Source organism: Pongo abelii, chromosome 15 (assembly GCF_028885655.2).
Source record: "Pongo abelii isolate AG06213 chromosome 15, NHGRI_mPonAbe1-v2.0_pri, whole genome shotgun sequence".
NCBI classification, from domain to species: Eukaryota; Metazoa; Chordata; class Mammalia; order Primates; family Hominidae; genus Pongo; species Pongo abelii.
Window position 1 is genome coordinate 92,588,170 of NC_072000.2, and position 23,305 is coordinate 92,611,474.

The window sequence follows — 23,305 nt, forward strand, 5'->3', positions numbered from 1 at the left end:
CTCTTTTAACTCTAGCCATCTATCTTCCATGGATAGTTCTCTGTTCACCTTCCAAACATTTTTCTAAAGCTCATCTGTCATGTCACCTTATTCCAACTAAAAAAAAAGGACAGCATAGAGAAGTCATAATTTGTATGTCTCATCCCATTTTTAAAAAAACAAAAGGTTAAACACTCACATACTCAGGAAAGTTAAGCTGCACCAGCAGGCTTTTCATCTCTTCTGCCCATTTCCATAGAGAAGGAAGGAAAAGTAAATGTTCCCAATATAAAGTGATAAGCTACTCTTAATTGCAGACCTGAATGATAATCCATGGACGTTGGTTTTAGATCGAAAAGGGTGACCCAGCCTCAACACCTTATGTTAAGACACAAAGCCCTGTCACTCTAAAGGACAACCAGGAGGTAATCATGACTCTCTGCAGTTGACTCACAGGTGAATGAAGGTCCTCTTGGGGGTCCCACAGGTTGAGTCAGAGACTCCTGCTCTGTGACTAAGGACCTGAGTGCTTCCTTGTCTTCTAGAACCAATCTAGTAACCGATAGTTACTGGGCTGTAACTATCCACTAGAGTAGAGCATCATGGCTAAAAAGCATGGATTCTAGAGCCAGGCTGCCTTGGCTGGATCACACCTCTCACTTCAGCTTGGGCAAGTTATTTAACTTCTCTGTTCCTCTGTTGCTTACCCCACTTCATAGGATCAATGTAAAATTTAAATGAGTTACTACACATAAAGCATTTAGAGTAGTTCCTGCCCACAGTAAGCACTATGCCAGAATTAGCTAGCGATATAATTAATACTGAACCTCAAGCTCCTTGAGGACAGGGTGGAGGCATCTTGCATTTTTTATTATTTTTTAATCGTTAGAGCCAAACACAGCACCTGCTTCATTATAGGTACTAAGTAAATATTAGTTATATAAATGAATACATTATATTGTGATAAGTAATAAGAGCAATTGTAGGAACCAGACACCATCAAAATCTCATTATTCCATAATGTATACAGCCACACTCTAAAGGAGAACAAACCCATGCACATTTGTATAAAAATGCAGTCACAGGAGCATTCACTTCTGGGTTTTGGTTTTATTTTTATGGGAGTTTTTTTAGAACATTGAATTCTCATTTGCAAATTCATTTTCCAGTGGCATACCAATTTCCATTACCTCTTTAATTTCTGGCTTAAAAGCTTTAGATCTCCTTCACTAAACAGTGATGAAATCAATAACCCCAGGGATAGAAACAGTAATAATAATGACTCGGAGGCCTGTAGACACAGGCTGGGGGCTGCAGGCCTGATCTTGCACATATTGAAGCATCTTTTGTGTGACTGCTTTGCTGGTGAAAGGGCAGCTCTTCTGAATTCAAAGCAACAGCCAGGAGGAGTCACTTCAACTCAGAGTTGTGCCCCTGGGCTCAAAGAACTGGAACCTGCACTCTCCAGAGCTCACCTGCTGCCTGAACTGCTACCTAAACTTCCTGGACTAAAGACTGCTTGAAATAGGGGATGGCCCAGGGCAGACAAGCAGAGGGCTACTCTGGATCTGCACTCTGAAGTCACAACAAGGATTTCCATGAACATCTCAGGTGCTGTGCTTTCCAACACACTGCTTTCCTAAAAATCCTTATGTCCCTAAATATGGAAATAGATAAAGCTTTGACGGCTATAGATACCAAGGGAATCTACTCATGCATAAAGAAGACAAAAAGGTGAGTTTTTGTCTTAGCTGGTTGCGGTGGCACACCCCTGTAGTCCCAGCTTCTGAGGAGGCTGAGACGGAAGAATCACTTGAATACAGGAGGCAGATCCAGAGAAGTACTATTGACAACCAGACCAAAAAGAAAAAAGACTTGTATAACATAGAAACAAAAGAATTTTTTGCTTTCCTTCTGTGAAAGTTCTAAATGAAGGGCTCTTGGTCTTCAAAACAGATACAAAGGCTGGGCACGGTGGCTCATGCCTGTAATCCCAGCACTTTGGGAGGCGGAGGTGGGCAGATCACAAGGTCAAGAGTTCAAGACCAGCTTGGCCAATATGATGAAACCCTGTCTCTACTAAAAATACAAAAATTAGCTGGGCGTGGTGGTGCACGCCTGTAGTCCCAGCTACTAGGGTGGCCGAGGCAGAAGAATTTCTTGAACCCAGGAGGTGGAGGTTGCGGTGAGCTGAGATCGTGCCAAGGCACTCCAGCCTGGGAGACAGAGCAAGACTCTGTCTCAAAAAAAAAAAAAAAAAAAAAAAGAACAGACACAAAAAACACCATTCCTTCATTCCTCAAGCCTTTAGCATCTTCTATTGGCCAGCCACTGTGCCAGGCAGAAGGGATATATTGATAAAAGACATAGATTCAACTTCAAAGATCTCACAGTCATGGAAAGAGGACAGAGAAAAGTAAAGGTCACCCAAGAGAGTCTAGCGAGTGTAGGGCAAATGGGGCCAAGCAGTACATGACCCAACATAAAGGGCCCATAAAGGCTTCCCCCAAGAGTTGAGTCTTGGCACCACTGAGGACAATTCAGTTCAGAAGTCCAGAGCAAAACACTTAGCAGAGTGCCACAGTTACCACTCCATAAATGTTTAGTTATTGAATTAATGAATGAATAACTTAAAACCCTTTGGGTTTATATGAAGAACCAAAATGGCAATGTACTGATTGACCAGATTATATCACTCTGCTACTGAAAACATAACTGTAAGCTTCACAGTGCTCTTAAGATAAAATTCAGAATCAGCCCCTGCGTGGTTTGGCTCCTGCCTGTCTCCAGCCAAATTGCTTTCTAAGTTCCCTTTGCTAAATGCCCTTTGGCCACATTTGTTCACTTCTCTCAAGTCCTCAGCCATGGCATGTTGCTTCCTCCCATCCAGGGCCTTGATTCAGGCCCTCTGCCTGGAATCCTTGTCCTACTAAATCAGTTCTCTTCTTCGGGTGTCCCATAGCTCTAGCTCCCTCTCCTTTGCAACTTTCATCTGGCTTTTAGTTACAATTATTTGTGTAATAACATGCATAAGGTTTGGCTCTCCCACTGTCTACAAGTAGGGTCACTATATATTTTATCTTTCAAGCCAAGACATTTTTTTAAATATAGACGGGGTTTTGCCATGTTGCCCAGGCTGGTCTCAAACTCCTGAGCTCAAGTGATCCGCCTGCCTCAGCCTCCCAAAGTGCTGGGATTATAGACATGAGCCACCACGCCCAGCCCCAGGACACTTTTGAGAGAGAAAGGGGCACTATTAACAATTACTCCAGAACCACAAAACCTGGGACATTTGGTCATCCTAGCTATAAGCTCCAAGAAGGCAGGGACCATTTCTGTCTTTTATTCACCATTACATCCCAGCATCTAGCACAGTAGGCAATCAACAAGTTTGTTGAATGAAAGAATGAATGAGTGAGTGAGCAAATGAGTAAGCGAGTGAGCAAGTGAGTGACTCGGGTCTTGGCAGAAGGGCAGAGCCACAGCCTTGGGAAATGTTTATGGGTCATGCAAATTACCCAACATCTCCTTGGGTATGGAGAGGACAGTTTGGCAGTTCATAATCTCTAGTCCTCTCATCTGCAGAATAGCAGCTTTGGTTGCCATGACAACATCAAAGGTTCATACCCAGGACCACAGCACAATACCCACTCCTCACATGCCGCTGCCCACATCTTAGACTAAATCCTTCTCCACTAAAGCATGGTGGAGTCAGGCCAAACAAGCACAGCCAATAAAATGAGTCAGTAAGCCAGAGGCCAACACTCTGGCACCCTAGGCTTGTCATGGAGGCTCTCTGTATGTCAGAAAGGTTACAAATACAGGGAGAGGACAGGAGAGAGAGCTGTGCGTTAGAAGGCAAGCACTAACTGTCACAAAGGAGCCTTCTCATCATGTCGTTTGAGTGGGTTTTCCCTTCGTCAGGAGGAATTTCTCTTGATCCAATTATGTATTCTCTAAGCCCACCGTGTCAAGCCAAGGAGAGTATGATTAAGAGAGCGTGGCCTCTGGAGTCAGAGAGATCTAGCTAGACTCAAGTCCTGCTTTGGTCACTAGCTAGATGCAAGAACTTTACCCTCTGTAAAATGGGGCAGCAACAGTGGCCGCCTCTTGGTGCAATGGAGAGAGGCAAATGAAGCTAAGTAATACATGTAAACTCTCTAGCACCCAGCCAGCACAGAATCAGTGCCTAATAAATGATGCTAACTGGAAAGAGTCAGGGGAGCAGGGGATACGGAAGGATTTGTTAAAGGGGACATAATTACAGCAAGATAACAGGAAGAAATTCTAGTGTTGTATACCACTGCAGGATGACTACAGTTAACAATAATCTAGTATATAGTTTCAAATAGCTAGAAGGAGGATATTGAACGTTCCCAACACAAAGAAATGATAAATGTTTGAGAGGATGAATATGCTAATTTCCCTGATCTGATCATCATACATTGTAGGTATGGAAACATCACGATGTACCTCATAAATACATACAATTATTATAGGTCATTTTTAATTTTTTAATGAAAAAAATAATAAATCTTGCCAAATAATACTCATCAAACACAGTACTGAGCAAAGTATCTGAAACTCTATCTGGAAAGGATTAAAAAAAAAAAATCCTTAGCCAGCACAGTGGCTCACACCTGTAATCCCAAAACTTCAGGAGGCTGAGGTAGACAGATCACCTGAGGTCAGGAGTTTGAGACCAGCCTGGCCAAACTGGTGACACCCTGTCTCTACTAAAAACACAAAAATTAGCTGGGGTGGTGAAGCAGCCTGTAATCCTAGCTACTCAGGAAGCTGAGGCAGGAGAATCACTTGAATCCGGGAGGCAGAGGTTGCAGTGAGCTGAGATCTCACCATTGCACTCCAGTCTGGGCAACAGAGTGAGACGCCATCTTGGGGCCAGAGGCGGGAATCCCATAGACGTCATAAAGTGAAAACCAATGGTAAAGTTTCTGTTCACCAACATAAAGAGTCACTGGACCAGTCAGGGTTGGGGGGGGGAGAGAGAGAGAGACAAAGCAGGTGGGAAGAGACCCCCCAAAAGGCTCATGCTCCAGGCAGTTCCAGACCTAGCCCCGCCCAGGCAGATGAAAGCCCCAGGACTTTCTTCAGACAGAAAAACTATCATGAACAGACAGTGACCATTTCGCATTGGAGAGACCCCTCTTGCTGGAGGCAAGGACTGAAGTGAGCCAAGGAAGAAGGCAGCCTTCCAGGGAGTGAGATAACCTGCTCGCTCTGAGGGGATTAGACCAACCTGCCCCCAGAAACATTCTCCAGAGAGAGGAATAGATCCTTGTCGTTTGCTTTATGGCAAGTCACTTAGAATGAAAAATCCCATGTCCTTCCTGATGGGTGCCTCATCTAACCCTAAACCCACTCCCGTGAAATGCTACTCCCTTCAGCGAGGCTATGACCAGAAGAAATGGCAGCCATGGGACCACTCGAGCTCCCCTGAAGACACTCAAAATCTTAAAACATCTGGGAAACATCAGAATTCATAACCTGAAAAAAGACTGCTGCAAATGATCATCCCTGCAAACCGAAGCATTCATTCTTCACTTCCCTGTCAGTCAGTGAAGGCTCCTCACGATTTTATTCTTTGAGGATCACGAAAGAGGAATGTTTTACGGCTTTCTCCAAGACTAATCAGTACAGAAGCTTCTAAGACAATTGCACTGGGAACAAGGAGATAAGCAATTGTGGCATGTGAGGACGTCAAAGATAAAGGCTTTTTTGGGACAGAGTGACCACCAAATCAAGTTCATGGAAACCTCAACTTCAAAAATACACTTAATTTACTTTATTCTACTGCCAAAGAAATGCAAGTACTCCAGGTATAATTATCTTTGTCTACTCAGTTCGCTTGAGAGAAGAAAGATGGGTGGGGGAAGGAAATAGCATTTTCTGATGCCAGTGACATGCCAGGCACTCTGCTAGGTTCACTCACTCCCCACAATCATCCTAATGAGGACTGTGATCCCTTTAATATGAGGAGGAGCCTTAGGTTTAGTGGTGTTAAGGGACCAAGTCTATCTGATATAATGTCCATGATCATTCCCCTTCTAACACACCCTTTGAAAACACAATATTCCCCACGTGGAGTGCTATAGCACCATGCCAGACAGCCCAGTTTTCTTGAATCATGTTTCCTTCTCCCTCCAGCCTCTTCCTTGGAGTAAAAGCTTTACGAAGAGATCTACATGTTAGTGAGGGGATACTCACCATTGATGCAAGTGAGCAGTACGGCACAAGGGTTCAGCTATGTGGGCTCTGGAGTCTGGCTTCCCAGGGCTCAAATCCAAGTTTAATCACTTATTGGCTGTCTGGACTTGGACAAGTTATTTAACTTCTTGGGGATTTATTTTCTCATCCATAAAATGAGATGATGATGATTGAACCTACTTCAGACTGGGCATGGTGCCTCAAACCTGTAATATCAGCACTTTGGGAGGCCGAGGTGGGAGGATTGCTTGAGGCCAGGAGTTTCAGACCAGCCCAAGCTACACAGTGAGATCCTGTCTCTACCAAAAAAAAAAAAAAATTAAAAATTAGCTGGGTCTGGTGGTATCCACCTGTAGTCCCACGAACAGACAGTGTCCATTTCATGGTGGAGAAGCCTCTGAGGACTTCAGTAACTTGCTGGAGGCAAGGACTGAAGAGAGGCAGGGAAGAAGCCAGCCTTCCAGGGAGTGAGATAACCTGCTCACTCTGAGGGGATTGGACCAACCTACCCCCAGAAACATTCTGAGGAGGCTGAGGCAGGAGAATTGCTTGAGCCTAGGAGTTCCAGGCTACAGTGAACCATGATTTCACCACTGCACTCCAGTGTGGGTGACAGAGCAAGACCCTGTTTTAAAAAAAAGGAATAAAAAAAGTACCTACTTTGTAGGCTTCTTGCAAGAGTTAAATGAGCTAGAGGAATCAAGCACTTAGAACAGAGTCTAGAGGAAACTAAACAATCAGTAAGTGGTAGCTATATTTTATTATTACACCAGCTCTGCAGGAAGTTACCCATTTACAATCGTCTGCACACTCCCTCACATCTCAGGGGTAAGATTCTAGAGATGGATGCATCTTTTGTGTCCTCTAAGAGCTGAACTGCTGAGCCCCAGCTCGGGTTAAGCGGCTTGCCCTAGGACATCAAACTCGGTCCTAGTGGAATTTGGATTAGCATCTTGTCTCTTTGTTCAGAAGGGTCCTTATTAAAAGGGCCTGGCCCTTCCTCTGGAAGATCCGCACACCTCATTAGGGTTTAATTGCAGTCAGGCATTGGGGATATAAGCCCTTTCACTTGGTCACACCTTGGAATCTATGGTCACTCCACTGTTCAGGTGACCTGCTGCTTTGAGGCCGCCTGAGCCCATTGCGTCCCTCAGGTTCTCTGAAACTGTGCCTCAAACCAATCAGAGAAGCAGGGGGGAGAGAGATCAGTGGAGCCAGCCCTAGTGTCTACTTAATAAATGTGAGACTGATAGTCTCCAGTAAGACGAAGGATAAAGATGACATTCTAGATGCCCACAGTAAACCCTCTCAATGGAATGGAAACTTGCTGTGCTGATTCCCTGGGCTCAAGACACAAAGACAGAGCATCATGGTGTGAGCAGCCCAGCCTAGCACTCCGGGAGCGACTTCTGTGATGGGCACTCTGCACTTGAACAGTAGAAATAAGATTTGTCTATGAGAAAATGCAGGGTTTGAAGCCCAAGGGGCATTTCAGACACCTTCTTCTCTTTTCCCTCAGCAGAACTCCACAATGCGCATCATTTAGGAGTTTTCTGGTTTCTTTTTTTCTTCCTTCCCTAACAAATAAGCAGCAGCAATAACAAGAGCTCAAGGTTACTGAGCTTCTTTTGTTTAATCCTCAGACCACCATAGTGTCTAACAAGTAGACACTATGATCACAATCTCCATTTCACAGAAGAGCAGTGGAGGCCGGGGGCAACATGATATTTGCCCAATTCACTCAGCTCATTAAGTGGTACAGGATTTAATGTGGGGAGGTTAACCCCAGAGTCTTGGGGGCTACAGGCCATGCAGGGATATGGAGCACATAGCAGAAATCTTTGCTGAATGAGGTTTGAGTAATTTTCAAGTTTTCTTTGTCAACTCTCTTAAATATAGCCTTTTCTCTATCTCTCAGCATCCCTCACCTGTGATGCTGCAACATTCTAACTGGTATTCCTTCTTCCTGTTTCTCCTTCCTCCAACCCAACTTCCTCATTGCTAAAAGGTTTTTTCAGCAGCCAATTTCCATCTTCCAAGCCTCGCTTAAAGCTTTCAGTGACTCGACATTCCACAACATAAAGGTCCTCTAAGCACCTCCTCAGTCCAGCTCCCATGACCCCCTTCCCAGTCTCATTTCCACGTACTCTCATACTTCTCAGTTCAAGCCATTCTGACCACTTTCAATGCCTGAAATCTGGAACTGATTAGTATAACATTCTTGTCACCACAAACTTGTTAGCATTTTCCCATGGGCCACATGCCAGCCATTGGGATACCCTCCAACCATGGCCTACCCAATGAATCCCTCCCAGATGTCGTGTTTCTGTTCCATTGCATGGTGGTTCAGAGCCTGGGATATGTGGTCAGACTGCCTGGCAGTAAACCCTGGATCCTCCATTTCTAACCAGGTGACCTTAAGCCATCATTTCAGCTCCTGCTGCCTCACTTCCTCATCTGTATGTGGGCACCAAAGACTTTCCTCATAGAATAGCTGTGGGGACCGAAGGAGATAAATAACCACAAAATATTCTCTGAGCTCTATTTGCCTCACTAGGGCTCCATTTTTTGGACATCTTTCAGATAGCACTATTCCAACAGATAGTAATTATTGGCTTACATGCCTCTTCCTCCAGTGCTTCTCAACCTATTAGCATGTTGAACTGGATAATTCTTTATGGGAGGTGGGGTCTATGCTTTGCATTGTAGAATGTCTAGCAGCAACCCTGGCCTCTACCCACTAGATGTCTATAGCACCTCCCCAGCTGTAACAACCAAAAATATCTCCAGACATTGCCAAATGCCCCCTAGAGGCAAACATCCCCTCCCCGGTGACCCCACCCCATCCCATTAAGAACCACTGCTTGAAACTCTGAGCTCCCTGAATAATACTAAGAACAGTAGCAGCAATAGAAGCAGCAATAATAATCCTTTTGTGAGCACTTACCATGTGCCAAGCACAGTTCAAAGCCTTTCTCATGAATTACTGCATTTAATCCTCTCAGCACCCTGAGGCCACATTCTATTGATGAAGAAACAAGAGGTGAGTAACTTGCTTATGGTGTGTCTTTTTTTTTTTTTTCGAGACGGAGTCTCACTCTCTTGCCCAGGCTGGAGTGCAATGGCACCATCTTAGCTCACTGTAACCTCCGCCTCCCAGGTTCAAGCGATTCTCCTGCCTCAGCCTCCTGACTAGCTGGGATTACAGGCACCTGCCACCATGCCCAGCTAATTTTTGTATTTTTAGTAGAGACAGGGTTTCACCATGTTGGTCAGGCTGTTCTCAAACTCCTGACATCGTGATCTGCTCACCTCAGCCTCCCACACTGGTGGGATTACAGGCGTGAGTCACCGAGCCCGGCAGCGTCTTCTTCTTTCTCTCCCCAACACCTGGCATGTTACCTGATATGGCAGGAGTTCAGCAGCAATTCTGAGAACGAGTGGATGGATGGATAGATGAATGAATGACTAAATGAATGGATGAGAATGTCCCCTTCATAACAGCAACCCATCTTTCTTCACCTTTAGGGATAGTGGCCCATTACTCTCCTCTGGAGTCCCACAGTACCCCATGAAGTGGTCTTACTTGTTGGAAAATCCCTCCCCACGATGGCTGTAAGAGCTATGGCTCTTCTAGGCTATCCAGGCATTTTGAGGGCATCATGCTTCTCTGGATACTCTATTTTGGTTATTAATAATATGAAGCACACATTCCAGCTTGGCTTTATGAGGGGTTCACTCAATCCAGCCAAGAGACATGACGAAATAAATACTTTCCATCTACTTTCTACTCACCAGTCACTCCTTTCAGACTTGGGTGAGATACAATAGTACTATCTTTCCAGCTTAAAACACAGCACACTGAAAACCCTTCCAGATGTGAAAACAGACTATTTTTAAATACTGTGTTTCTTGTGATCGCTATATACAGTGCTGCTCAGAGGCATAAAGTGTGAGAAAGCTCCCTGGTCTGTGGACACTTTCATCCTAGTGAAGGTATCAGTGAACTGAAGGGCAAAACGTAATGGTTTGGTGCAATGACTTGACACAGTTTCTGCAGTTAAACCTGCTTAACTTATATTGTGAGAAAGACTGTAGATAAACACAAGGATGAATCTGTAAGTCAAAGTAGATGGAGACCTAAAAGCATCCCAGGTCCAGGACTGATGCTCAATGTGTATAGGGAGAAGAAAGAGAAATGCTTCCTGTTAGGCAGCCAGGAACTCTAATGATTTATTTATTGAGACAAGGTCTCACTCTGTTTCCCAGGCTGGAGTACTGTGGCATAATCATGGCTCACTGCAGCCTCGACTTCCCAGGCTCAGGTGATCCTCCCACCTCAGCCTCCCAAGTAGCTGGGACTACAGGCGTGGGCCACCACACCCATCTAATTTTTGTATTTTTTTGTACAAAAGGGTTTTGCCATGTTGTCCAGACTGGTCTTGAACTCTGGGCTCAAGCAATCCATCCGCCTTGGTCCCCCAAACTGCTGGGATTACCAGCATGAACCACCACACCTGGCCATCTAATGCTTTTTGACTGCTAAAATTCTGGGAAGTGTCTGATAGGGTTTGGATTTATGTCCCTCCCCAAATCTCATGTGGAATTGTAATCCCCAGTGTTGGAGGAGGGGCGTGGTGGGGGCAGATTTCCCTCTTGCTGTTCTTGTGATAGTGAGTGAGTTCTCATGAAATCTGTTTGTTCAGTTTTTTGTTTTAGTTTTAGTTTTTGTTTTCGTTTTTGTTTTGAGACAGAGTCATGCTCTGTCACCTAGGCTGCAGTGCAGTGGCATGATCTCGGCTCACTGCAACCTCTGCCTCCTGGGTTCAAGCGATTCTCCTGCCTTAGCCTCCCGAGTAGCTGGGACCACAGGTGTGCGCCACCACGCCTGGCTAATTTTTGTATTTTTAGTAGAGATGAGGTTTCACCATGTTGGCCAGGTTGGTCTCGAACTCCTGATCTCAGGTCATCCGCCCACCTTGGCCTCCCAAAGTGCTGGGATTACAGGTGTGAGCCACTGTGCCAGGCCAAGATATGGTTGTTTAAAAGTGTGTAGCATCCCTCCCTTTGCTCTCTCTTCCTCCTGCTCCAGTCGTATAGGACATGCCTGCTTCCCCTTCAGCTTCTGCCATGACTGTAAGTTTCCTGAAGCCTCCCAAGCCATGCTTCCTGTACAGCCTGTGGAACTGTGAATCAATTAAACCTCTTTTCTTTATAAATTGCTCAGTCTCAGGTAGTTCTTTATAGTGAGAATGGACTAATACAGCATTCAACATAAAGCACAAGTTTAAAAGAGACTGGAGCTTATTATAAACCAAGATCTACTTAAAGGGCCTGTAGACTATTTGGATGAGAGAGTGTACAGTCAGTCCAACCTTGCACTGACTACCAGCTCTACCACTTTGGGGGTTGGAAAGTTACTCACCTCTTTAAGGAAACTGATGTTTCCTCACCTGTAAAATGGGAATCATGATATGAACTTAGAGTGTTGTTGATAAGATTAAATGAGATAATGGGTATAGGATGCCCAGCTCATAACAGGTGCCTAATAAAGAGCAGCGTTTTAAATTGTTATAAAATTATGTTAAATGCACACACGTGTGTATGTGCAGACACATTCACACAAACACACACATACACACACATATCTCATTTCACAGAGAAATCTTTGAGGTCAAAACAGGACACTGGTCTTCATGGCAGCATCAGAATTAGGACCTCCACGCTCCCCGACACTGTCCTTCATTCAGGTCTCTGAGCTCTCTCATAAAGAAGAGGGTTAAAGAATGGGCAATACAGAAGTGCTGAATTAATCAACAAATGCATGGATAAGCTCAGATAGGTTGTGACATCACCAGTGTTCTACAATTTGCTTTGATATCTTGCCCTAAAAACATTTATCTAATGGGCAATAATTAGAGGCAAAGCAAAGCATAAGTCACATGTGGAGGTAAAGATAAGACAACGCATTCCTTTTCTTCAAGATCTTACTGCCTAACGAAGGAAAATTCAAGCACAATACTAGATTCACTTCAGAACGCCTATCAGGTTATTATTACATGTCTTACAACTAATTAAAAAGGATCCTACCTCACATCACAACAATGTGTATAAATGTAATTATACTCCTACTTAAAACTACTCCAGAATTGTTTCTTCCATTCTCTATAGCATGCTAGGCTTTAAATCTGGCACTGATTAGTACAAAAATCTCATCACCACAAATGTGGTAGCATTTTCCCATGAAAGAAGAAAAGGGATGGGCGTGGTGACTCACACCTGTAATCCCAGCACCTTAGGAGGCCAAGGCGGGTGGATTGCTTGAGCCTAGGAATTCAAGACCAGCCTGGGCAACATGGTGAAAACCTGTCTCTACAAAAAAACACAAAAAGTAGCCAGGCATGGTGGCACATGCCTGTAGACCCAGCTACTCAGGAGACTGAGGCAGAAGGATCAGTTGAGACCTCGATCAGGAAGTTGAACCTGCAATGAGCCATGATCACACCACTGCACTCCAGCCTAAGTGACAGAATGAGACCCTGTCTCAAAAAAGAAAAATTAAAAAAAAGACAAAGCCATTCGGAGAACTGACTTCCTATGAAACAGTTATATGAAATGCTGCCCTTGGATTTTTAACATTTTATTTTTTTGAGAAGAATTACAGGGCATAGTTATGAAATCATATTTACTCCCAGGAAGGGAAGAATTTGTATTTCTATTTATTTAAACGTCAAGTCATTATTAAAACTAACTGACAAGAATATGATTGCTGTGAAGGTGCCAGACCATAAGCAGCATCAGAATTCCCCTACTCTAGCGGTATGGTAGGAAATAAATAAATAATAAAACAGCGCAGACTGGTAAATCCTACACTATCTTGGATTGTTGCAGCCATTAGAATTTAATGTGCATCATCCCAGAGCCAGAAGGAATTGTAAAAGCTGTCTTTTCCATCCCTCCACCTTCCAAACTTCAGAGCCCCCAGAAAGATGACACTCTCCCTCACCTCCATAAATGTCACCACCTTCCACCAAAACCAGCTCTTTGTAGTTCAGGAGGGTGTCTGGGATAGAAAGTAGAACTTCAGCCTCAGAGGCAGCCTTCCTCCTTCACGTCCAAGGTGAAGCCCTCCAACAGGCGTCTCCACCATTTCCCTTTCTTCCTCGTGGGAACTGCTTTTCTCTCTGGCTTCCCAGACTTCTCAACCCTCCTGATCCAGTCCCTCGCACCACAGCCCCGCAGATGACTCTCTGGCTTTCCTATAGCTCCTCACCACCACAGTCCACCCCTGCCAAGTCCACATCCATTGCCCAGAAGTGTTGCCTTGCTTCTTTAGGCTGCAGTTCAAGTTCTCTGCTTCCATTTTCCTATGAATCTTTTTTCCTTAATATCCAGGGTATGTAAAGGCCTTAGTACAGTCCCTGATAGACAGTAAGTATTCAAAAACAGCAAACCTGATGATTACTACTATTGTGATCCATATTATTTCATCCCCATAAATCCACTATAACAGCTGTCTCAGGCCGCTGACAGCCTCTTCACCCACACACCTAGTGGCCTCTTCTCTACCTCATCCTCATGGACCTTGGACAGGTTAATATATCCCTGCTTATTCTAAATCTGCATATTTAAAATTCTTTCCTTCTTTGGGTTCTATCCCAGCATTCCACAGAGTTCAGAATCAAGGAGTTAATCAGCACACATAGGTGGACTTGAACTTGAAAATCCAAACTCCATTGGCCTGCTGCCGCCTCTGACCACTCATCCAAAACCAGATGCAGAACATAGACCCTCCTTCCCCTACACTGTCACATGCCTCACTATCGCTTCTTGGAGGTCTCAGCTCACATGTCACCTCCCTGGAGAGAACTTCCCTGACCACCAAGAGCCTCTCAACTGAAGGCAAGACTAGAGACCCAGAAAGATAAAACCAACACTGCCATCCACCCCACCAGTTGGCCTAAGATGGACTCACTCCCTGCTCACCTGGATCAACGTCTCCAGCTCCTGGGGGCTCACACAGACATGATCCCGCAGGAATTCCGCCTTCTCCAAGGCGATGGTATTCTTCTGGCTGCTCTCAAAGGGCTGCTCCAATGCCCGGAAGACAAGACCGCCAGTGACAAGGTAGACCACCACAACCACAAAGATGGCAACCACCGTCTTCCACTTCATGACGGTCTGCAAGCCCCCCTGGGAGGTGCCTTCCATCCTGGCTACCACTTTGGCTCGGGAGGAAATGGACAGGCGCGGAGTTGGAGTCGGGGCCGGAGCCGGGGGTTGCCCGTTAGTGGTGCTCTTGGGCTGGCACACCGGTGCTGCTGCGGGAACGGCCACTGAGGAGTCAGGGTGGGGGACAGAGAAGAAGAGAGTTTGTTTATAAATGAATACAAAATGTGTCAGAAACAAAGCACAGATGTCTTCTTTGAGCCAGCTTTCAAATGTGAGGATGAAACGCTGGTTCACCAAGCCGGCAGTTAGGGAATTTGATCAGTTGCTAGGTACCCATTTGAGTTCTAAAAAATAAGTACCAGGAGTCCCAGTTTTAAAAAAAATAAAGTATAAACTGAGTTTGAAATGCTTACATTTTTCTACGAGGGTCCAAATTGAAAGCTATCTCTCTGCCATTTATAATTCACCTCCTCCCTTAGCTTCCTTGTTGAAACAATGTGTAAGGAACACAACAAATCACCAGATTTAAAAACAAACATGTTTTTGAACTTGGAGAGGAAGTAAATAGGAGAGGAATAACCAAGTACTCTATCCAAGCACCAAGGGCTGGTGATACCAAGAGCAGAGAAGAGATGAACGTCTAGAGACTTAAAAAGTCCTCTTGTCACAAAACAAAGGAAAAAAGGATGAGCTTGTTATATCTTAATAGAAGATGTGACTTAGGCATAACCACTCCTGATCTACGAGTAATAGAATTTTTCTCCTATTGTTTTCCAATAAGATGTCATTGGAAAAAAACTGTTTCCTGGTTTTCGAAGCACATAGAATTCTCTAAGGTCCCTGTTCTCTGTAGGGCAATTTCATTACTTTAGAAAGAAATAGGTTCAGCTGGAGGCTTTTCTGCGATGGCAGGAAGTTTGGGGTTGTGACGCACACGCAATGCCATCATGCATCACAGAAATGTCTTGTGCAACAATGAATGGCCACTGCACTCCAGTTTTGTTCTCCCTTTATTATTCCAACTCTTCTTATAGTCTCTGTCATGGTGCAGGCTGGATGTTGTGTAAAGAAGGTATTAGTAGATGATAAACCTAATTACCTAAGTGGGGCAAACAGTCCCACTCCAGCGGAGAGTTAAACTGCTCAATCACTGTTGGAAAAGTCAAAGAGCAGGTTATGTCACTCCCTGTTCAAAACACCTGGCTGTAGAGGTGGTGGCTTAGAAGAATCTAAGTTTGTAAACATCTGCCTCTCCTCCTAGGCCCTCGGAATCAGTTTCTCTCTTTGGAAACCGAGCTGAATGTCAGTCTTTTATGGCATATTATCCAATCCAATAAAATCACTCCACGTTAAATTTCCCTCAGATTTACACAAACGCAAAATTGTCTGGAATCTTGATTGAAAGATCTATACATTAGAATCAGCAACCTGGGCATTATGTTCTTGCTAACCTTTCCCTAAAGACGTTGCATTCACTTTCCCCCTTGCTCCTGTCGATGCCGAGAAGGTGAGCCTTGCCTAAGGTGGCTTTCTTTTACCACTGCCCACATCTCCCATTCATTCTGCCTCATCACTGTATTTCACCCCTTGGGCCTTCCCCTACCCCTGTGGTCAGCAGCCTCATCCAGCCCACCGTCACATCTTGCCTGGACCAGCCCAGCAGCCTCCCAAGGGGCCTCCTTGCTTCCATGTGTATCCCGCTTCTGACCCAGAAATCTCAGATTAAATATCACTTCTGGGAGCACCTTCTCTCCTCCTGCCTTGGAGGCAGGTAGAATAATGGCCCACAAAGAGGTCCACATCCTAATCCCCAAGACATATATGAATGTTATCTTACATGGCAAAAGGGACTTTGCAGATGTGATTAAGAATGTTGAGATGGGGGATGATCTTGGATTATATGGTTGGGCTCAATATAATGTAAGAGTTCTTATAAGAAGGAAGCAGGAGGGCCAGAGAGAGAAGGGAGGTGAGGACAGATACACAGGTTGGAGTGATGCAGCCATGAGCACAGGAATGTGGTCCCTCTAGAAGCTGGAAAAGGCAAGGGAAGGATCCTCCCCTAGAGCCTCCCAAAGGAACCTGTACTGCTTACCCTTTGATTTTGGCCAAATGAGGCTGATTTTGAACTTCTGACTTCCAGAACCATACAATAATAAATTAGTGTTGCTTTAAGCCACTACATGTGTGGCAATTTGCTACGGAAGCCCCAGGAAATGAATCTGCCCTCCATTAGTTCAGGTTTCCTGATATGGTTTGGCTGTGTCCCCACCCAAATCTCACCTTAACTTGTATTCCCATAATCCTTACATCTTGGAGGAGTGACCCAGTGGGAGGTAATTGAAGCATGGGGGCGGGTCTTTCCCTGTGCTGTTCTCGTGATAGTGAATAACTCTCATAAGATCTGATGGTTTTATAAAGGTGAGTTCCCTTGCACATGCTCTCTTACCTGCTGCCCTGTAAGATGTGACTTTGCTCCTCATTTACCCTCCACCATGATTGTGAGGCCTCCCCAGCCATATGGCACTGTGAGTCCATTAAACTTCTTTCCTTTATAAATTACCCAGTCTTGGGTATGTCTTTATTAGCAGCAGGAAAACAGACTAATACGTCTTCCTTGCCCAGCACTCACTGTGCTGTGCTGCTGATACAGCCTGCGCCCTTGTCCAGCACTCCCATTAGATTGAAAGCTCCATGAGGGCAGGCACCCTGTCTAACCCTCACCACTGCACCCCTAGTGTTCTGCACAGTACCTGGCACATGGTGGGTAGACAATCAATGATGGTGGAATAAGTGAACGAAGGGTGGAAGGAATGCTGGCACATCCAAACCACACAGACAACATGGATGAGCAGCGTCAAATGGCAAACAGTTTGGCACTCCAGCAATACTGAAAGCATGTCCTCAAACACAGCAGTGCTCTGTTCACACCTCCACACCTTTGCAGGTGTTGTCCTCTCAGCCACTAATCCCTTCCCCACCCTCATCTGCCTGGAAAACTCCCATCCTCTTTAGTCTCAGCCAAAAGCTACCTCCTCTATGAAGTCGTCCTGGGCTCTTCCAGGCAGGCCCAGCGTGCCGATCTTCCCCACTAGCCTACCAACTTCTTGGAGTCAGAAAGTTCATCTTTTAATCATTGGATCTCAATTTCTTGGCATAGTGCCTGGCATAGAGCAAATGTTGTTTTCTGGTGGTGGTGGTGGTGGTGGTGATAATTCCTTCACACAAAAGCCCCATCAGAATCACCAGCACTCTCAAAAACAAACATTTATTTAATGCTGAATGGGCACAAAGGGGTATGGTATGGTGGGGATAAGGCACAGTCCCTCCCAGCCTCAGGGGCTTGCCAGTCAGCTTAAGGAACAAGCTCCACAGCACCAGGTAACCAACATTAGCTTAAAGCCTCATCAGCTGACATGCAATGGCATGAGCATGAAGGTGAGTGGAGGCTGGTCTCCTTCACTGACCTGCATCATGGATGCTTCCCAAGCTTCTAGCATCCCTGAGGCTGGGCAGAATTGGGCTTGAGAAAGGTCTCTGGTCCTGGTGCCAGTTTGCTAAGAGACTGTCCATTAGGGCAGAGTTTGAACAGAATCCACCCATTCCTGAGCTTCCAAAGCATCAGAGCAAAAACCAGAGTTTCAGTCCCAAATCCATCAGTGACAGCATGACCTCGAAACCGTCACTTAGTTTCTCTGTTTGCTTACTGTGAAATGTGAATAATAGCAGCCACCTTTTTTTCTAAACATCCACAGGGTTCTCGGGAACGGCAAATGAGTAGCCCTGGTCTACTGGCTGGAGTATGTTTGTAGTTGTCAGGAGTACCGGCACAGATCTCAGAATGTTACAAAACCTTTTGTGCATTTCACTAAAAATGGAGTTGGTTGTTTTGGCAAAGAAGACTGCACATCTCAATGGCTAGAAAAGGATCTGGATTGTGCTTAAGTTGGATAAATTTTTTTTCTTTTTTCTTTTTTTTTTTTTTTTGAGACAGAGTCTTGCTCTCTCACCCAGGCTGGAGTGCAGTGGCACAATCTTGGCTCACTGCAACCTCCACCTCCCGGGTTCAAGCTACTCTCCTGCCTCAGCCTCCCAAGTAGCTGGGACTACAGGCATGCACCACCATGCCCGGCTGATTTTTTGTATTTTTAGTACAGACAGGGTTTCACCATGCTGGCCAGGCTGATCTTGAGCTCCTGACCTCAGGTGATCTGTCCGTCTCAGCCTCCCAAAGTGCTGGGATTACAGACGTGAGCCACCGCATCCAGCCAAGTTGGATAAATTTTTAAATGGTATTTTCACTAATCCATTTATTCTCCTTAGAAGCCATAGTTGTTCTCACCCTAATACAAAGTTGCCTTGTGACCTGGAATGAACCACTGGAGTTCTCTGTGCCCGGAACCAACAAAGAAGCAAACTTGGCCAGATGGTGATGAGGATGGTGATGCTGATGGTGGTGAAGGTGACAGGAGCCCTGATGGTCTACTGGGCACTTACTCATGCTGTCACTCTGACAAACACTCTGCTTACATCACTGTCCTCAATACAAGAAATTGTCACACTGCATGAGTCCAGGTAGGTCCCCCCAGAAGCAGACGCCAAGAAGGGATTAAATGTGCATGGATTTTATTAGGGGGAATGCATGTGTGAGACAAAATGAGAGGGAGTTGGGGAGGCTAGAACAGCCACTAGACTCTATGTAAGTCGGACCCCTGGAAAAGGAAGGAGAGAAGGAAGAAGGAGGTAAGCATCTTCCAGCCTAAGGAAGTTTAGCAAGCCCATCAAGGAGTTCTTGAGCTGAAGTCAGCTGTCTGAGGAGTCCTGTGTCTCCCAGAAACAATCCTGCTGTGGTATCCTTGCTGCGCACAGACACTGGCTGGGAGCAGCCCGGGAGCAATGTACCCGCAGTGCAAGCCCAGCTGTGGAGATCAGGGCAGCAGCCAGGGCCCTGATCACTGACACTTCCTCCAGTTAGAGGCCTGTAGGCGCATGCTCATGCCCAACACAGCCCCACTTCACAGACAAAGAAACTGAGACCCAGACAGGTTCAATGGCTAAGTCAAGGTTAAGCGGCCCGAAAGTGAGAAGCCAGATTAAAAAGGGAATCATCTGACTTCAAAGTCAGTTCTGCAGAGTGTAGGAACAGGAAAAGAGGAAACATAGAAATTCCGGGGGGAAAGGGCCCTTTTATCCCAAAAAATAGGAACATTTGTTTCAAATAGGCATAAAAATATTTTCCAGTCTATGAGATTGACTACTCCAGTTTCTGAATGGCGGTGGAGTTCTTTCCTACATAACGTATCAATAACGAATGGATCCATAAAGTAATGTCCTATCACACTTCACGGCTCCAACAGAAGAGTACTGGGCAGCAAAAGTGCTGCCAAGAATTGATGAGAAAGGAAATGTTGAAAGATAATATCCTTTCTGCTAGTTTTCATTTTAAAATGTTTCCTCAAGAATATCTGCATGGCTGGGCACAGTGACTCACACCTGTAATCCCAGCACTTAGGGAGGCTGGGAGTGGGAGACCAACCTGGCCAACATGGTGAAGCCCCGGCTCTACTAAAAATACAAAAATTAGCCAGGCACAGTGGCATGCACCTGTAGTCCCAGCTACTCGGGAGGCTGAGGCAGAAGAATCACTTGAACCAGGTAGGTGGAGGTTGCAGTGAGCCGAGATTGTGCCATTGCACTCCAGCCTGGGTGACAAGAGAGAAATTCTGTCTCAAAAAAAAAGAAAAAAAGAATATCAGCACATATTTCATTTTCATCTAAATGTCGGTGATACGGAGGGGCACATGTGGAAATCGACTTTTTCACGGTTGAACAAGCTCTTAATAAGTTGACATTATTCAGGCTTTCTCAAGCCCCACAGATATTACTGCACCATCCATTCATTCGTTCAATCAACAAACAACTGAGTTTGCCTGGCACTGCATTTGGCATTGGAGCTACATAAATTAATAAGACGCATGCTGCCTTCAGAGTTAATGGAAGAATTAACAAAGATCTTACACATGCATGAAGCTGTTTTTGTTTTGCCTGGTTTTGTTTGAGACAGGGTCTTGCTCTGTCACTCAGGCTGAAGTGCAGTGGCACAATTATAGCTCACTGTAACCTCGAACTCCTGGGCTCCAGCTATCCTCCCACCTCAGCCTCCCCAGTAGCTAGGACCACAGATATATGCCACCATGCCCAGCTAATTTTTTAATATTTTGTAGAGATGGGGTCTCACTACATTGTCCAGGCTGGTCTCAAACTCCTGTCCTCAAGCGACCTGCTGGCATCGACCTCCTAAAGTGCTGGGATTACAAGTGTGAGCCACTGCACCCAGCCAGTGAACCTGTTTTAATCTTCACCAAACCTTCTGTGTAAGGTGATGATTATTATCTGCCCCCATTGACAGATGAGGAAACTACGGGCCAGAGAGGTGACACTGAGCAACCTATGACAAGCTAACAACCAGCGGCATCCTTAAATCCATCTTCAGACACCTAACCCGAGTGCCTCCACTCCTCCACGTCACCTGAAACAAATGGCATACCAAGGGTTCAGAGTCTCTTGGAAACCTGAAATGCAGCTGCCTCAGTGCCACTGTCACACAGCAGCGTGACTCTGCCTACTGACCCAGGCAAAGTGCAACTGTGACTGCAGACTCCCTGGCGAGAGGGAAAGGACACCCTCTTCTCACCTCCCCCCGCCCCACAGCCGACCTCCCACCCCTACTCCAGGTCTGGAATCATTCCGGGGCCACCTGTGCTGATGGCTCAGAGCTTCCAAAGAGTCCCTGGTCACAGCTCAGCCTGGATAGGCATAGGCAGACTTCAGGCCACTGGGGAGGGAGGTGTTAGGAAAAGGGCAGGAAAGATGAGGAGTGCAGGATTCCACCTCGGGTGCTCCACCAACACCGGCCTCCAGTTGTCCCAAAGGCTCTTAGAGCAGTGTCTGTGCTGCCTCTGGTTCCAGATACCCCAACAACCAAATCATGTTTTCCCTGTTTCCATGGGACAGCCCTACCTTAAAGGCAATCAAGCTGATCCCGGTAAGAATAGTAGTAACACTAAGTCTGTATGCACTAAGTAAGCAAGCCATGGTCCCAAAACGCCACCCGAGGAGAGGCTCTCCCTTTGGGGGAAGCATTGCTCCCTGCTCTCTTCAAAACTTCAGGCTGCACTTCCAGATGGAAGAGATCAAGCTATGATGAAATGACTGAGACCCTATGGAGCCATGAGACGAGGAAAACAAGGCAGACTGGGAGGAAGAGGGAGCTAGAACTGCCTGCCACCTCATCTCACATCTGTCCTTTCCTGTCCCCTTAGTCCAGACCCCCATCTTCTCTCACCTGAATCATTGCAACAGCCTTCAGTCCTGTCCCCCTTAAATCCATCCTCCACATCCCAGCCATGTACATGGTGTCGCTCTCTCAGGCGTCAATGTGATCACACGGACCCCTGCTAACGATCCTCTGAAGGCACCACCAAGATTCAGAGGAAAGTGCAGGCTCCAAGCCTTGCTCCCCGACTCTCCCTTCCAGGACCTGGTGCCTGCCTATCTTCTGGGCCTCACCCACTGCCACGCCCCCACAAGCAACCTTTGCCCCAACCAAACCCAGCAGCACCCAGACCCGCTCACACCTGTCCCAGAGAAACAGGTCTCGATTCCCAGATTCTTTTCACCTCTTGACTGTTTTTTTGGTCAATTCCATCACAAACATCAAAACCCACCTCACGTGTCCCCATCTCCAAGCTGACTGCTCATCCCCCAACATTATATTATAAGATGCCCTTCCTTTGTGTCTCAATGTGAAGTTTAGCAGAGAACCTACAACTAGGAGACCCCTGGTTACAGTTTGTTTCATTCCTGAATTTGTTCATTCATCCATTCTTCCATTTGCTTTGAGCCAGCATTTATATCAAGTTCACACATCTGCCCAACAGAAACTTTGACTGCAGAGTTAATCCTGCATATGGAAGCACCTCTGGCACTATTGTGGTTTTTTCCACAGGCAGAAATCCAGAGTCGAGGTGTTAAAATTCTCAAAAAGCAAACAGTCCAAGGAGAGTTCTTCATGGTTTGTACAAGTGCTAGAGTGGACAGACAAAGAGACAGGGCAGTATTTTACTTCACTGGGCTCCAAACACTGAGTTCGGGCCTTCTTGTTCTCTTCATTAAGAGCTACAAGCCTCTCTTTTACTCAGGGGTGCAAAATACTTGCGAGATTTTAAAAATTCTATTGAATGGCATGAGTCACACTTGGTGAGTCCCCTCTCTGGTGGAAGACAGGCAGAATTTACCCTGAGTCTGCCTTCCCGGTGTTCCTCTGACTGGGGCCAAACTGCATAAACTGTGATTTGAGGACCCGAAAGACTAAAGGGCTTTTCTTTCACCCCACAAGCTGGAGAGAGAACAAGGGGTTCACATGAGACTTAAAGGAGCAGTGACTTCCTTCTCGGGACTTGTAAGCTCGACAGTTTTCCCTGATCTTTCCCCAAATCTCTTCTTGTATTTATAAACCAAAGGCATGGCAAAAAAAAAAAAAAAAAAAAAAAAAAGTCAGAAGCCTCTCCACCAGCAGACAGGCCCCAGAGAATAAGGTTGTCAGGGTTAGAGGAAGAAGGGGGAAGGTTGGACTTCAACAGCCACCCAGCTTACCCTACCATAGGTTTACCTTCCACGATGGCCCCACCCTCCACAGGAAACACTGGGCAGAGCTCCTAAAAGACAGTCCCTTCTCCAAGCCTCCTTCCTCCTCCCTGGAAAGGGACAGAAGCAGTAGCACTATTGGGAAGATTTAACATAAAATGTAGGGCATGTTGCTCAATGCCTTGTTCAAAGCAAGTCCTCAATCAACGTGAGCTGTCCACATTATTAGGAGGTGAAGAAAATTACGTGATCTATGCAAGCAAATGCAACAAAGCGTGCA

General features: G+C 45.8%; 1 protein-coding gene across 4 annotated transcripts in view; it reads right to left on the reverse strand.

The window, feature by feature from the left end:
• KCNK10 (potassium two pore domain channel subfamily K member 10) overlaps window positions 1-23,305 on the reverse strand; it is a 152,267-nt gene that overhangs the window by 74,361 nt on the left and 54,601 nt on the right. For all 4 annotated transcript variants that reach the window (XM_054530370.2, XM_063715672.1, XM_054530371.2 and 1 more), the window contains one exon: window positions 14,194-14,543. In XM_054530370.2, the coding sequence (XP_054386345.1) occupies window positions 14,194-14,543 (350 nt within the window). The remainder of the gene's footprint in view (window positions 1-14,193; window positions 14,544-23,305) is intronic.